This window comes from Nelusetta ayraudi, unplaced genomic scaffold (assembly GCF_046127955.1).
Source record: "Nelusetta ayraudi isolate G7.1 ecotype Tasmania unplaced genomic scaffold, CSIRO-AGI_Nayr_v1 ptg000032l, whole genome shotgun sequence".
Taxonomy (NCBI): Eukaryota; Metazoa; Chordata; class Actinopteri; order Tetraodontiformes; family Monacanthidae; genus Nelusetta; species Nelusetta ayraudi.
Window position 1 is genome coordinate 139,683 of NW_027466082.1, and position 16,157 is coordinate 155,839.

The following is a 16,157-nucleotide window of genomic DNA, read 5'->3' on the forward strand; positions in this document are numbered from 1 at the left end:
GTTTAAGAGTAAGAGAAGAAGAAACATGCAAACCCGATCCAACCAGAAAAAAAGCAAAGAAAAACACGTGTCTAATAATAACAATAGACTGAAAAAATAATTATTTTGTGTGTACAATGCTGTGCCTTCCCAACTCGTTCGGAGATGGGATTTGGCGCCCCCTCCTGACCAGAGACCAGGGAGCACATAAGACGCGTTGGGTCGTTAAAATTAAACGTGCCTTTATTTTCATATCAGGAAATCGCTTCAACAAGCTCATCTGTACATTGTGTTTCAAGTGCAGCGACACCGGCAGTACAAGGGGCCTTTTTCACACATCATCCATCAGTGCCACACCAACATCACCGTACATTCATCCACTGTCTATGTGACACACCAAGATGGCAAATGACTGAGGAGGAAAAAAGGGCAGTTGAATGCAAAGTTTTGAGGTCAAAAAGCGATGAAAAGAATAGAAAAATAAAAAAAAAGGCAACACGACAGTAGACGAGATGCTGCTTGTCTGTAACAGCTGGAGAGACACAGTGACCAGGCTGGCTTGACCCGTTTTCACCCTTACAGACCAGTGCAACCTGAGATCATTATTTCTAGCAGGCCAGTGATTTCAGCCACTGTTTCTTTCATTTCCACCCTTCATCTCATCACCAACACCTCCAGCCCAGTGCTACGTCGAAAACAAACAGAGGATGCTGTGGCTCTGCAAATCAAAGAAAAATCAACAGCTCACAGTCAATGATTTAAGACCAGGAAAGGACATTTTCAATTCTAAGGAATTATTGCTGTGCAACAGCTCACTAAAAAAAAACAACAACTCTTGGGTGAGGAACCCTGTCCTTCTGAGTAAATGCAGGGTGTGTTTTCAGACCAGCAGGTCTCTCTGAGTGGCATGTTAGACAGCTGCCTCAATGTCCTGGGGGTCGTCCCCCTCCAGAAGGCTGTAGGAAGCATGACTCTGGAATGGTCTCTGTAAAGGATGAGCCAGGAGTTTGGCCATGCAGTTGTGCAGCTCGATGGCGGGTCCGCTCAGGGAAACCTCAAAGCGGTAACACATTCCCTTTGAGTCCAGGCTGCAAAATGAGGTGTAATTGTCCTGGAGACGGAGGACACACAAGGGAAATGCAGCAGCGAGTGTGAAAAACATATTTCCATGGAGTGTTGCGTCTTCTGGCTCTGTGGCAGCTTCTGGATATTCTCAGACTCTCTCCCTCCTTCAGATGGCCGTGCATTCTGCTATAATTCACAAAACATAACTGTGACATTCTCGTCTTTGTTCACTTACCCTCCAGCCGGTCTCGTCCCCGGCCTCCTCCACCCCGTTGTGCAGATAGACGACGTCAAAGAAAAAGTACGGGGACTGCATCATCTTCTGTCAATTGAAACAACAGCAAGCAGTCGTTCAGCTTAACGTGTCACTCAGAACACTTATGAATCTGGACCGAAACATCGACGAGAAATTGTACTTTAAATTACAGATGGTGTGGAAACCCCCGGACACTTTGGTCAAAATACCTTGATCATCCCCTGGTGGTGGGAAGGGGTATAGCCCATAAGGAACAACCACCTTGGTAATATCACCGAGCAAGAAGAATCATGTTAAAACTTTTTCACCCTAGTTTTGTTTAATTGGCTCATTCCTTGTTGACAGCAGAGCTCTTATTATGTTAATTCTGTTTAGACTGTGGCTCTAAACTGGTGGTGACAGAGAGGGTTTCTCTGTCACGCCCCACCTTGGAGGAAGAACATTTTTCATGCCCCCCCCCAGGGGGTTCCTCATGGGCTAGAAGCCCCAAATTTGACGTGGCTGTGTCTTGAGGGATCCCGATGAACCTGCAAGTGGTCCCATGTCTCTAGGACAAAGTTGACTTTTGACCCCATAGACTTGCATGGCATTAGGGTTAGGGTTAGGGTTACTGCTGGAATTAGGGTTAGGGTTTCGGGGTTCCTCATGGGCTAGAAGCCCCAAATTTGACGTGGCTGTGTCTTGAGGGATCCTGATGAACCTGCAAGTGGTCCCACGTCTCTAGGACAAAGTTGACTTTTGACCCCATAGACTTGCATGACATTAGGGTTAGCGATAAGGCTGCAATTAGGGTTAGGGTTAGGGTTAGGGTTACTGCTGGAATTAGGGTTAGGGTTTCGGGGTTCCTCATGGGCTAGAAGCCCCAAATTTGACGTGGCTGTGTCTTGAGGGATCCCGATGAACCTGCAAGTGGTCCCACGTCTCTAGGACAAAGTTGACTTTTGACCCCATAGACTTGCATGGCATTAGGGTTAGGGTTAGGGTTACTGCTGGAATTAGGGTTAGGGTTTCGGGGTTCCTCATGGGCTAGAAGCCCCAAATTTGACGTGGCTGTGTCTTGAGGGATCCTGATGAACCTGCAAGTGGTCCCACGTCTCTAGGACAAAGTTGACTTTTGACCCCATAGACTTGCATGACATTAGGGTTAGCGATAAGGCTGCAATTAGGGTTAGGGTTAGGGTTAGGGTTACTGCTGGAATTAGGGTTAGGGTTTCGGGGTTCCTCATGGGCTAGAAGCCCCAAATTTGACGTGGCTGTGTCTTGAGGGATCCCGATGAACCTGCAAGTGGTCCCACGTCTCTAGGACAAAGTTGACTTTTGACCCCATAGACTTGCATGGCATTAGGGCAGTGGTTCTCAAACTTTCTCTGTCACGCCCCACCTTGGAGGAAGAAGATTTTTCATGTCCCGTCTCCCTCCCACCCAGTGTTTCGCACCCCCCAGACGTGACTCTGTGCCACCCACTTTGAGAAACACTGCTCTCAACACAGTCACCACCCTCAGACATCAGAACATTTATCTTTGTAAAAAATGTAAGAAAGGGATCTTTTTATTTATTTAATAATTTTCCAGTGTTTTTGTACTTACACTAAAAGCCTCAGAGGGGTTGAACTGCAGCTGTCCCACATGGTGGCTGTAGATGAGCACAGTTCGCACCACGTATGGAGGAGGGACGGTCTGAACATTCTCCATCAGCGGCAGCTCGATCTTCTGACGGCTACAAAGAAAACACAGAGACGGTGATGATGAGCACTGACCATCCTATTCAACCCTTTTGGAAAATACACAATGAGACTGTTCAGATTTGGACAGTACTTACATTACGTTAAGAAGATCTTCCAGGTCTGCAGTGGGACGTTAAGGCACAAGAACTTTTTAAAGCTTCCATTTAAAACCTGAAAAAGGTGTTTTATTGGGATTGTTTAAGAGGTTGGCTCCTGCTAAAAGGATACTGAAGGACTCGCACACATTAGTCTCAAGGTCATACAGACAGCTGCACAGCTCCCTGGGGTCAGAGGTGAAGCCCGATAACTGAAGGACATGAAAACAGACACAGAAATTAGCAAAAGAAAAGACAATACTCAAGGACATAGTTCGTATGTTGATCCAAAACCGAGTGTGTGTACTGTGTGAAACTTCAATGCAAGATAAATTGTTTTTCCACTCACCCACAGAGCGTCATCGTTGACGACTACCAGGGCAAACTCGTGTCGCTTATCAATCTTGTGTTTCGTTCTAACAAACATCTCAATCATCTTCTGGCAAATGTTAAGGGCGTTTGTTTTTGACCTGAACAGACAAACAGTCAAATTACGGTAGGAGTAGAACATAGCAATCGTAAAGAATAATGATTATTGACTATCTGAGTATGTTGTACCCGTTAAAGGACTCCAACTTTGGCAATGACATTTCCTCTGAGAGGTCTAAGCAGATGATCTGGGGGGTACAAAAAAAGTGTAAAACCTGTGGAAGCTGTTTTATTTAGTGTCGGCACGTTATTGCTTTTTATTGATAAGACATAACGTTCATTATTATTTTTTGACACAAGGTGGCAGCAGTTGGGAGAAGCACGCTCACCTATGTGCAACCAAAATATGTTCGTTTCCCATCTGCTGCCCCCTTGTGTCAAAAAATAATAATGAACACAAAAGTCTAAACAATTAAAACAAAAAACGTGCCAACAGGAAAAGCTTCAAGTTCACCTCCTGTGACATGGACCTACCACTTTCTCCGGACAGTTCACACGAGGAACTCGGATCTGGTACTCCGTGGGTGGAGGCACAGGGGTTGTCCCGGAGGTCTGCTGCTGCTGCTGCTGCTGCTGCTGCTGCTGCTGAGGTGGCGTCAGCTTGGGCCGCTCTTTGGAAGCAGAAGCTGCGGTGGACAGCGAGGAACCCGCTGTCACGACCGCGGCGGGGGCCGCGGCCTGGGCCGCAGCTGTGGACACTGTGGTGGCGGTGGTGGAGGTGGTGATGGTGATGGTGGTGGCGACACTCGGAGGACTGTCGCTGGTCGAAGCTTCACCCTCTCCCTCAACACGGCTGCCCACCGCGGGCTGCGTCATGCTGGGGTTGCCGTTTCCACCGAGGCTGCCCGTGCTGCTGCGACGGTCCTCCGCTCCCTCTGGATTGGAGCGAGTCCGCGGTCGCAGGTCCACCAGGAGCTCCTCTCCATCGGCAGGACCAGGCTCTGGGGTCTCCATCGATGCACAGCCAGACGAGATGACGGGTGGCTGCTGGGGGGAGGGGGGGGCAAGCTGGTCTTCCTGAGGAAGATAACGAGTTCCCCGATGTTTTACAGCTGCTTCCGCTAATGATTCATTTGCAATTCATCTCTGGACGACAGAGAAAGACAACCACAGCGTGCGTAAATAAGGATCTTCTCAACATTCGGGCATTCTGCACGTGAAGCTGCGTGTTGCCCGGAGATACCACGGTTGCCTACTGGTGCTGGTGATTATTAGTTTCCATTCCGACACAGCACGCAAGGAAGCCGCGATACTATCGCCATACTCGTGCTTCAAGTCTTATGAACAATAACTGGGGTCGCGTTCAGAAACCCAAACTGGCAGGTGACAGCGCAGTAAGAATTATAGGCTAGCATTAGCTAGCTGACAGGACAACTTAAAAACAATCGAAAATGTATTGTATTGAGATTGTTCGAACTTCATAGTCGAAACTTGACTTACCGGTTTTAAAAAAAAACGGTGAACTTTTTCCTAATGAAATAAACAGGCACTCATTCAAAGTTCCGAGGCATCGCGACTACGGGCCAACATTTGTTTTGACCAGAGAACTTCCTTACCGGAAGTGGCCGTAACCGGAACTGCGAAGTGCGCTGGCATTGTGGGTAGTGGAGTACTTGCTAAGTGGTAAATCCGTAGGCCCAATTTAACTTGTACGATCCCTAGTTTGTTGTTGTAAAGGATGGCCTTTTCCAAATCGAAAAGGGGTTGTGGGCGCGCGCGCACGCACGTACGAAAATATTGGCAAGGCGAATTTTGCATCTTACTTACAAGAGATTTAAAACTCTGTCAGTTCAATGTAGGGCAACGTTATACTTGAAAAGATTATTTAACAAATAACAACGTTGAATAAATACATTATGTTTAAAATACATATTAGAAAATGTGCTTAAAAGTCTTTAAAAAAAAAAAGAAGACAAAATTATAGTAATAAAATAATTACAATAATTACTCTCAATATTTATATAAATTCAAATGTATAGATTTATACCCATACCCAACTGTACCCATCCCCTCCCAGTGAGACCACGCCTGGCCATATTTGTACAAAATAGAGTAAATGGATCAAATTCTATTTGAACAAATTTTTCTTTTCTCAGCTTCATCGTGAGTTTGTTTGTTCAGAGCAGCACTGGAGTCAGTGGAGAATTTATGGATTGCCGCTTGCAGTGGACAAAACAGGAAAGGACGCAGAGTGACAGGCAATGGGTGGGGGAGGCTGTCTGAGTGTTTTCCACTTACTTCACTCATTACACTGAGCACACACATGCGGAGGACTGACGGCAGTGAGTGAGCAATTTGTGGAAAATAACAGAGCAAAAAAAGAAAAAGGAAACTGGACTGAAGAAAGCTTTCCGTCATTTTGGCTGATTTTTGTTTTTTAAAAATATAATCCTTGAGCAGACACAGCAGAAACCAGAGACACCGGGATCTGGAACTATGGAGGTAAGTGTGCTTGTTTTAAAAATAATGTGTCACATGGATTTTCAAGTGTCCATGTGACGCATGTGGCTCAGAGCACCAGTGAGTTGGAAGATATGCCTCTATTCTAGTGCAAGTGTCATCCTAAAAAAAACATCCCATAAACTGTGGATGTTTGATAAATACATAATCCAGTTTAAACTGCATTTCGCCATAACACGCTCGCTTGTTGAAACCGTTTAGCACTCGGTAGAACTTCATGGGAGCCGAGATGTATTGTAAAATACATGAGAAATTAGTTCATAAGCCCGAGTAATCACCACACAGACTGTACTTTTTGGACACAGTTTAAATATATGCAGATATGTGCATGGCGTTCATCTGACATTCTTTGTACAAAACAAAACACGTTTTAGTTCGCAAACGCTTCCCAGGAAGGAAGTTGGATCTCAGGATGTTTTAGTTTCCACCGCTTCCGTTCCTTAAAACAATAGCAGCTAAATAGCAGCGACCGTGTCTGGTTGAAGGACACTGTTGCACATTATTTATCATGTGAGAGTTGCATGTTTAATAAATAACCATTTTCTTTTGACTAATTTAATTCATTATAAGAAAATATCATGCAAAAATATCGACTGAAATATGAACTTTGCCTGAAATCAACGTGTATTTTCTACTCCAGGATTTCAATCTGGTCCGATGCGACAGTTTAGATGCCGGGTCGAGGTCTGACAGGGACATGATGACACCCACTGATCAGATGAGCTTTGACTCAGAGGGCTCGGACCCCGCCGCCAACCTCGGGCCCTCACCTGCCGAGCTGGCGCAGTGCGAGGCTGAGATGGGCACGCTGCTGAGCATCATAGCCGAACTGAACAAGAAGATGGGATCGTTAAAGGCACCAAGGTGGCGTAACAGAGACAGATAGACAGATAGATAGATAGATAGATAGATAGATAGATAGGTAGATTACATTGTGATTTGTTGCTTCTGTATCCTACAGTGAACCAGGAGATTTAAGGGCAGCAACTCCATGCAGGCCTCTGGTCCCAGACCTCTTGTCCCCCAGACTGCCTCCTAGCAGCCCAGAGAGGAACAATGCTTCTGCTTTCACATCGAAACCACCACCCCCTGGCCGAGGTTCGGCATTACCTCGCATTTGTTTTAAAAGCACCGAGTGCTAGTATGAATTCATGCTAATAATGTGCCCTTTAAAGTGTAGAGTCAACGCTGAACGACTAAAAATGTTGAGTGTGTTAAACATTTTGGTCACTAGGGGGAGGTAGTGTGGTGTGGACTAAGCTACAGGAGGTGTTATCGTCAGTGGAGGACTCCATCAGCGTCAAAAGGTCTTGGGCAGCTCCAATCACAGCCTCTGATCAGGTCAAGCAAAGAGAGCACATGAGAGCCGCCCAGGAGAGCCGGGTGAAGGCCACTCAGGTGGTTACACTGTCACCTTTTTTGCTTGTTTGTTTTTGCTGTTTTGCACAAGTCATTTAAGCCAAAATGGTGCTTGTACTGGTCGCAGATATTGGAAGACATGGAGAGAGAGTTTGGGATTTCCTGCTCCTCAGGAGTACAGAAGGATCCGTTCCCAGGGGACATCATGGAATCTCAGAATGAACTCGAGAGACAGCAGAGCCTCATGAGCCCGGGGTCGGAAGAGAGGAAGGTGGGACAAGTTGATAGAAGGAGATGAGGCAAATAAATAAAAGAAAAAAGAAAATCCACATAGAGCACACACATGGATTGACTTCCATGTGTGTGTGTAAGCTAAAATTGCAAAAATTAATCAGTGTAAATTCTTGGAATTCTTGTAAACAAGTTCAGGTCTTGAGTTTACCTATGCATCATAGTCATCATCATCATCACAATGAACTTTTTTTCAAAAAATCAAAACATGGCACATATTTGTTTTTTTGTTGAAATTTTTCACATTTCTCTATTTTTTTCCCAGCTTGCCGGCCTCCATAAAGGCTGGAGGTCAGGCAGTCGCTCTCCATCCTACTGGGCCACACCCGGAGCGCTCGGCCCAGACTGGGCCTCTCCTCCCTTCCCTGGTTCTCCCCTTCTCCACAGGAGAGCAGCCAGGGCTGTAGCCCCGCTGTGTATGGGTGGGGACGGCCCTCCTCTGGGCTCGCTTCCCCCCTTCAGTCCCACTTCCAGCCCCATCAGCCTGGACCCTGAGACGGAGCGGCTGAGCAGGTGGACCAGGTTTCTAACGTTGCACTAGTTTGTTTGTATTCCCTCGAAAGATTGTCGGCCGCTGACAATATGAAATGTTAATATAACAATTTGCATTGCATTGGATGCGGGTCTCAGTACCTGGAATAGAGAAGGACATGTGAAGGTGAGGCTAGGTTGAAACTGCAATCCAAGGATCTCGTTTCTGCAGCTATTTTGACTTGAACCCCAAAAAAGAAGAATGTATTTAACTGATAAAGAGGCTGCGTGCATTGCAGCTTAAGTTGGAAAAAGTGTTGTCATGGTAATGCAAACTGAATTCAGTGCACATTGAAATGCTAAGTGTACTCAAGATGAGGGACAGTTTGTCCATTAGAACTCCCTGGTGGAAGTGGAATAAGTTGACAGAGTAAAAATCGACAGAGCACATCTGACCTCAACCTCTGATTTTTGCTGGTTGACTTCCAACTATTTTTCTGCTACACAGCTCTGAGTTGATTGTTTTGTATCCAATCTATGATTAGCTGGTTAGAGAGCCACACTCACATTTTAAATCACATTTTAGTCTGCTAACACTTTATACTTTATGACCTCTGACAGTTTGTTCTTGTTGTCAAATAACAGATGAAATTTGGCCACAGCCCTTTTTTTTAATTTTCTTTTCAAAACATGGTCTTGCTCTCCTCATCATCTCAGATGCATCGAGAGGCTGAGGGCCAAAAATGAGCAGCTGACTGCAGCTCTGGAGCGAAAGAAGGCAGAGTCGGAGCAGATGAGTGTCTCAGTGAGCAGACTGGAGGCCGACTGCTCCGCTCTGCAGGTGGCTCTCAGATACAGGTACGCACACGCAGCCCCACACCTGACACACAAACACAGGACACGACTCCATGAGCAGCGTTGGGCAGTAATAATAAGTTATCAGTTATCAACTAAAAAGCATTGTAATCAGTTACATGCCTGGACAAAATGTGCAATTAAATTACACTTGCTTGAGGAACTGTTCATGATTACAGTTTTAATTACATTTGACCAATTTTTACAAAAAAAAAAAAAGAAAAAAGGCTGGGCTTTTGTGTTTAATCATTTTATGTTTATGTTTATGGTTTTCTCATGCACTCTTTCACAATTTCGAACTTGGAGCAACAACGTCCGTTAAAAACGCGTTCCAGTGCTGCAAGTATAAAAAAATACTCTGCATAGATGAAAGAAATGCGATGACGAGAGAAAAGAATGATCTCGCAGTAAAAAAAAAAAAAAAAAAAAAAAGGTCCAAGCATTTGAGAAAATTTTATTAAAAATTTAGAAAAGTAATCAAAATATAATCAAATGTAATTAGTCACAATACTTTGATAAAGAAATTGAAATAGTTACACTACTATTACATTTTCAGTAGGGTAATATGTAATTGTAATCGGTTACATTTGCAAAGTAATCTTCCCAACACTGTCTGTGGGTCAGTCCGTCCGCGGTGAGCACCCGCCCCCCCCCTTACAATAACCAACACGTGCAAGTCAGAAGCATCGCACTTGCCAACTGTTCTCACCTAGCGTGGCTGCGTCGTGTCTGTGCTTGTGATTGACAGCGAGGAGTGCGAAGAGGCCTACGGCGAGCTGCTCTCCCTTTACGATGCCAAGGAGCAGCAAAGCGTTCCACCGCAGACTCGCTCAGCAGGTGTTCAAAATAGCAACTCGTAACGCTGCCTACCTCTCTGAACAAACACACACTCACTCGCTTACTGTTCGCCGTGGGTATGCGTGACATTCAAGCACACGCACGCACACACGCACACTACGCAGTGGAGCAGACTGACTGAGCTTTTTCCTCTTATCAGAGGCAGACAGTGATGGGCAGCAGCCTGACAGGTCGTCAGCCCTGCTGGGGAAAATGGGAACTGAGGAGCTGTCCACCTCGTTCTCAACAGCAGGGGTCACTGAGGAGACGCAGACGAGGAGTCGCACTGGACAGAGGTGAATTTTTTTTCAAGCAGTCTTTCAGAGCATTCAGCGCAGAGCTGTGCACTTTCCTGCCTTCAAATAACGGCTTCAAAATCATCTTCCCAACCAAAGATATTATTTATGATTTAGTCCAAGCAGGCCAGCAGGGAGTGCTGTGCCGTTGGCAGGGGGCAACGTTCTTCCGATCAGGAGTCAATGAACTGCCAAGTGGTTCTAAAATATAATTTCAAGACTGAAGACCCCATGGCGTTGCTTTAAGCCCCGCAATTCTTCCGTTTACGTTAATTAAAGTACATAGCAGTTGGTACAAAATATATTAAATATTAAATATAATACATTTTCCTTGTGTCCGATGCCACTGTTAAGGTTTATTAAATAGGAAAGGTAAAACAAAACAAAACAAATACTAGAAGATGTCTCAATCAAAGATAGAAATTGTAAGAAAAACTTGACTTTTGTTTATTTATTTTATTTATTTTTAAGCCCACTTTCAGTTCACCAACCTCTCAGCACACCTGAGCAGATGGAACGGGAGGTTGCTCTGCGTCAGAAAATTGAACACCTGAAGAGGGACAAAGCAGCCATCTGTCTCCCAAAGAGCAGCCCGGCAGTTGAGGATGAAACGGCTCCCAAAACAAGAGGAACCACGGCGAAGGACAGCTCCAGGGGGCCCGATGGGAAAAAAGAAAAGACGTCACTCCTCTATGAGTTCATCTCTGTCAGGGTAGGACCCTCCAGGTTTAGTATTGACAGTAAAAACACATGGCAGCAATAGATGGCTGTTCTGAAGGTCACATATTATATCAAACTCTCCTTACCATTGTTTTCAAAGAGTAATGTGTCTCTATTCAGTCAGTGAACTCTGTAGACATGAGGAAAAAAAAAAAAGACATTTTCCTACTGTAGGTTGTTCCATTACTTCAGAAAGTATGCCTGTTGAAAACAGTTTTGACAGACAACACCCAGGCCTTTCTTCTGCCCTCCGAGTCCACCTCGTCTCGTCCTGGACTTGTCCTCCATTCAAAGGTCCAACAAAGCATCAGATTTAGAAAAAGCTGAAGTTCTCCTCAAATTTATACAGATCTCTTTGGATCATGTGAGGCTTCTTCAATGGATTCCAGGATGAAGAATAACAACCTTAAAATTGGTCCAATATGGGGCCTTTAATAAGAAGCCACAACTGTCCAGACAGGGTTTGAGACAAAGTAGTAGGAACAAACAGTCAAAATCTTGAATTTAAATCTTTTAATGTTCTGGTTGTTTGTCTTTCTGTGTGGCTCTCCCATTACTGGCGACTTGTCCAGGGTGTAACCCGGCCTTCGCCCAATGACAGCTGGGATTGGCTCCAGCAAAACCCCCGCGACCCTGAGCGCAGGAGAAAGCGGGCATAGAAGATGGATGGGATGGATAAAGTTCGCTCACACTGCAGTATATAAAGGCTGTTTATGACACGTGTTGGGCCATTCACCACTTGGTGGCTCTCCAGGCATGTGACGCTGATGTAGCATGAATTGAAAGTACTACGACGCTGCTGAGATCAAACACATGACTTTCCCTGAGGAAAACAAAAGAGAGAATCCACCACTGGAAATTTGAATGGGCACAGCTCATATGGAGGTGTCAAGAGATGACATCATAACTGCCGGCCACGTGTCGGAGAAGAAGTGTGAGAAGGAAATGCCTCACTGGGAACTGGAAATAGGCGACAACATCATTTCCTTGGCAGATGGGACGAAAACAAGGAAGGTGTTTGTTGTCATCATGAGGTCATCTAAACCTACAGCATTAGTGCCTGCTCCTCCATGATGCCAATAGTCTTGAGTAGATTAGTCACCAATAGGTCAGCACCTAGTTAGCGATATGAACCGATAAACAACAGTCAATAAGAGTGTTGTTTTCTCCCCCGTCACCAAAAAACTCACCCTTCAATTTTCTTGTGTTTAGGGGGAGATGTCGGACCTGCGAGCTCTAATCCGCCTGAAGGAGAAAGAGCTGAGGTGTCTGGAGTGGGGCCTAATGGCCCAGAAAGCCCAGGAGGTGGCCGGAGGTGGTCTCGTTGCAGAGAATCTCAGGGAGGAGCTGGACGACTGCAAGACGGAACAACAGGTAGGGCAGACTCCCTCGTGCCGAGTGAGACGGAGTCAAGGTGAACTGAACAGCGAGGGGGCAGGACGTGGGTCTACTGTGGCAGACCCGATTCAGATCTGGGTGCTCCACATGGGAAATCACTCTCCTACCAAAGCAGAATCCCTTCAGGCTGAGAGATATTTTAGGTTCACAAGGTCCTCTGCTGGGCTGTCCTGTCATCGCAGCATAGATTCTCTCCTTAACGCTCACCTCCGCCACCGTCGGGGGCCAAGCTGTTCAAACCTGTTTGTGTGAACAGTGGGAAGTTACTATAAGGTGCCCAAAGCCCAGATTCAGGTCTTCGTGTCAGAGCCTTGACTGGTCAAAAACACTGGCTGTGTCCGAAACCACCCACTCGATCTCTACTCCCAGTCTGGGGAGTCACACATACCACTGTTTTAGCGCCCTCGTTAGGCAAATTAAAAATCACAAAAAAACTTTCGGGCACCGCTCTTGGCACCGCTAATGACGTCATCACGGTTGCATTATTAAAACACCATGCCAGCAGGTGGTAATAAATAATTATATATATATAAAGTGATTATGTATACATAATAATTAATACATATATGTATGGATTTTTGTGCCAAGAACTTACTATACCAATAAGAATCTTCTGACATTGAAAAAAACAGTGCTTGGCTCGTCTCGCCTTTTCTCCCTTTGGGTTAGTGTGAGCGCAATGCATGGTGGGATATATTGCCGGGTTAGTGACCATCAGTTTACATACATACATACTGATGTTGGATCAGGATTTGGACACCACTACTAAATGGTGGATCCCCTATAAAGTGCCTATGCAGTGAGTAGGGGCAGATTTCAGATTCAGCCACCATTGGGCAGCTTAGCTTAGTTTATCTTAGCTTAGTTTAGCTTAGCCTTGTTATTAAAAATATCATACAATATTGTTGAACCTGTTGTATACCCAGTGGACACAAATCAACTGGTAAAACAACTGCAGCCAACAATGCTTTACTACTTTAATGCTTCTTTTAGTATGAAGTCCTGGTTAGTGTGCATTTGTTTAGCAACACTGTATTGTATGTGACGTTCCAGAGGCTGTGTGACAGTGCAGCAAAGCTGGGCAGTACCGGGGATGTTGCTGGAACCAGACCCATTCTGAAAGAGCTGCAGGCCGTCCTGCAAAGGTGAGACTTTGAAACATCTGAGGACCAGTGTGGAAATTGTGGCGCACAATGCTGATCATTTTTAAAAAATCAGAAGACGGAGGAAATCTCAAATTACTGAGACCACTATTACGTGCATGCTAGTCCAGAGTCACAAAATAAATGTAGAGGCCGAGCAGAAACCCATTGACAACCACATCCATCATGAATGCTGCCGCAAAGAAGCTCGAAACCCTGTAATTGTTACCAAATGTCTTAGGGCAAAGAAGGCCCATAAAAAAACCTCCCGAGATGAAATGTCATCGCAGTTTGACACATTTTTGGTGTGAAACAACACGGAGAAATTTGTTGGACCAGTGTTGTGGTGTCACTGTCACGTCGACCAGATCTGGAGGACATTACAAGAAATTTACTTGACTTAATAAAGCTGGACGCTTTGAACAAAAAGAATTTGTTCACATTCCGTTGCTGCATTGCAAAGCCTGAGACTAAAAGTGTTTTGTGTCGCACATGCTGACCAGTCTGAATGACTTGGCCATTAGCACTTCACATTAGCACTGTCAGTATTCACTCTGCCGCCACACAGAACACAGTTTAGTGTGCAACAATACATATGTTCTTGAACTGTCCACCGAGCCACTGCTCTGCCAGCGGACCTGTGGCTCCAACTTCCCTCCAGGTGCACGTTCAGAATTATAGATAAAAAAGATTTACAAAACAAAGTGAGAGGAGTATAAAAGCACAACCTAGACCAACCTGGGTTAAAAAGAAACACACACACACACACACGTACAAAAAATTCTATGGAGATATGTGTTGCCAGGTTTTATCTGTTGCTTGGAAACACTATTGGCAGGAAAGTAGACTTTGGGCTTAGGGCCTTGAGTTCTTTCAAACACATGCTTCAGAGGGCATTCTTTGTCAGATGTGACCCTGCACGGTGAATACCTCCCAGTGTATGACGGCACTGCTGATGCTTCTCAAGGATCACACAGCGAGGGGAAAACTCATCAAGCAATAGAAAAGGCTTGATCGGTGCTCAAGTCCGCGCTTCTCATCCAACTTTCCGACCAAACTTTCCTGCGTCACAGAAGGAGACACAACATTGGACAGATTGTTTTGTTTTGTTTTCTTTCCAAATTCAGAGCGCTGTGTCTGAGAGCAGTTTGGTTGAAGAGGCGGTTCACTTAAAATTGCAATCTCATCCCTCCCTGATGACTTTTTTTTTTTTTTTTTTTTTAAATCCACAAAACCATTCTGGACTTTCAGGGAAGACATGAATTCCAAACAATGGAGGTCAAGCCACGTCACTAAAACAACAGATGAAAGAGAACTGCGTTGACGTGTCTTCACGTTGGTCGCGTGGCGTCATCGAACAGTCTCTGACCCTCTCGACAGTGACATCAACACCAGATTTTCAGCCAAAATATCCACTGGAGCTCCCAGAACAGGAGCTGTGTCCCGCTCAAGTTGGTTTAAACATTGCTGGACTTATTTCTTAACTCCAGTTTGTTGTGTGTCCTGTGATCTCACCTTTGACCTTAGGGAACAAGCACTGAAGAAGAGACTGGCTTTAGTCCAGGACTCGCTAAACACGGCCCTGTCCGACAGCAGCTCCAGCAGGAGGGACAACGGAGAGCAGATCGCTCGGCTCACGCAGGCTCACAGGTGAACTCCTCCCGCCTGTGTGTCCACGCTGTTGGACCCAATCAGCCCATGTGTGGTTCTGAGCTGTTGAACTGTAAATGTGAGAGTGCTGAATAGCATCTCCATTGCTTCTTTTTTTTTTTACTCCTCTGCAGCAAGGCCTTGAGCTCGTACAGGCAGATCCGCAGGAAGTATCGGGAGCAGGTGTGGAGGCTGGAGCAGAAGGTGGCGGCGATGGCCGAGAGCCAGCAGCAGAGCGAGGCTCACCGAGCCGCTCCAGAGGCCTCGGAGTGGAGGAGGGAGGAGACAGTGCTGTGACCCCTGGGAGTGCGCTCCAATATTTCTCCAATATCAGCTCGTGGCCAACAGTCCTAATCAGTTATAGTGGCACTTTTATGACTGGGGCTGGTAAAACACGCAGGAGGTTTGCAGGACTTGTTTTATCTTTCGCCACTGCGGGTGATGAAATGGAGCTAAAGTTCAAAAAGTGAAGTGAAAACTGAATCATCTTAAAGTTTGGTTTTGTAATGGGTCAAGATGGCAGATTCAAAAGGCCGCGCAATCGTCTCATACTATGCTTTCCTCTTTGAAAATCCCAAACATGAAGAGCTGAATAGCAGGCGGTATTGTTTGCACATTAAATTCACACCAACGGTGCCGGCTGGAAGTGTGGTAGCATGTTGCTCATTTAAAACACAGCGGTGCCTCACAGAAGTGCAGCGTGCAGCAGATTTTGGGTATTGCAGATTTGAGAAAAAGAGTGAAGATTGTATGCAGTTATTTCATCATCTATAGAAGGGCATCTGTTGATATTATTTAACAAATCTATTCAAAGTTAACCCAAAACAAAAATAAAATCAATCGTAAAAGCAGCAACAAATTGCATTTTTGTTTGACACCAAAAAGACACAAAAGCAAATGGCAGCGGCAGATTTACACGACCTCCCTGGTCAATGAATTGTCGTCCCGGGATTCTGTGAGCTGTCCACAACGGCCGCAGTCATCCACACACAACAGAAAAATGTTTCAACAACAACAACAACAACAACAACAACAACGACGACCCAAACAAGATGGGCCACATGTGTCGGCAGCTGACTAAACAACTGCGGGTCAAGTGAGTACAAATAAGTCACGCAACTCAAGTCAAG

The 16,157-nt window shown here is 45.5% G+C and overlaps 2 protein-coding genes across 3 annotated transcripts; one reads left to right on the forward strand and one right to left on the reverse strand.

The window, feature by feature from the left end:
• Positions 1-204: 204 nt before the first annotated feature.
• babam1 (BRISC and BRCA1 A complex member 1) lies at positions 205-4,565 on the reverse strand. Its single transcript, XM_076031214.1, has 8 exons — positions 4,023-4,565; positions 3,678-3,736; positions 3,469-3,589; positions 3,253-3,331; positions 3,120-3,144; positions 2,888-3,017; positions 1,280-1,366; positions 205-1,090 (listed from the first exon to the last, which is right to left on the reverse strand). Exons 1-8 carry the CDS (start codon positions 4,500-4,502, stop codon positions 890-892), a joined length of 1,182 nt encoding a protein of 393 aa, XP_075887329.1. The 5' UTR covers positions 4,503-4,565; the 3' UTR covers positions 205-889.
• Positions 4,566-5,705: 1,140 nt separating this feature from the next.
• On the forward strand, positions 5,706-15,722 carry ushbp1 (Usher syndrome 1C binding protein 1). Of its 2 annotated transcripts, XM_076031232.1 has the most exons (14): positions 5,714-5,990; positions 6,649-6,872; positions 6,970-7,106; positions 7,243-7,406; positions 7,495-7,638; positions 7,924-8,171; positions 8,847-8,987; positions 9,733-9,821; positions 9,982-10,117; positions 10,589-10,829; positions 12,050-12,211; positions 13,289-13,380; positions 14,905-15,027; positions 15,162-15,722. In XM_076031232.1, the coding sequence occupies exons 1-14, from the start codon at positions 5,985-5,987 to the stop codon at positions 15,322-15,324; spliced, it is 2,070 nt and encodes a 689-aa protein (XP_075887347.1). In that variant the 5' UTR covers positions 5,714-5,984; the 3' UTR covers positions 15,325-15,722. The 2 variants fall into 2 exon arrangements, with proteins under 2 accessions (XP_075887348.1, XP_075887347.1); XM_076031233.1 differs by lacking the exons at positions 14,905-15,027; positions 15,162-15,722 and adding an exon at positions 14,629-14,837 and having other exon boundaries at positions 5,706-5,990.
• The last annotated feature ends 435 nt before the right edge of the window (positions 15,723-16,157 follow it).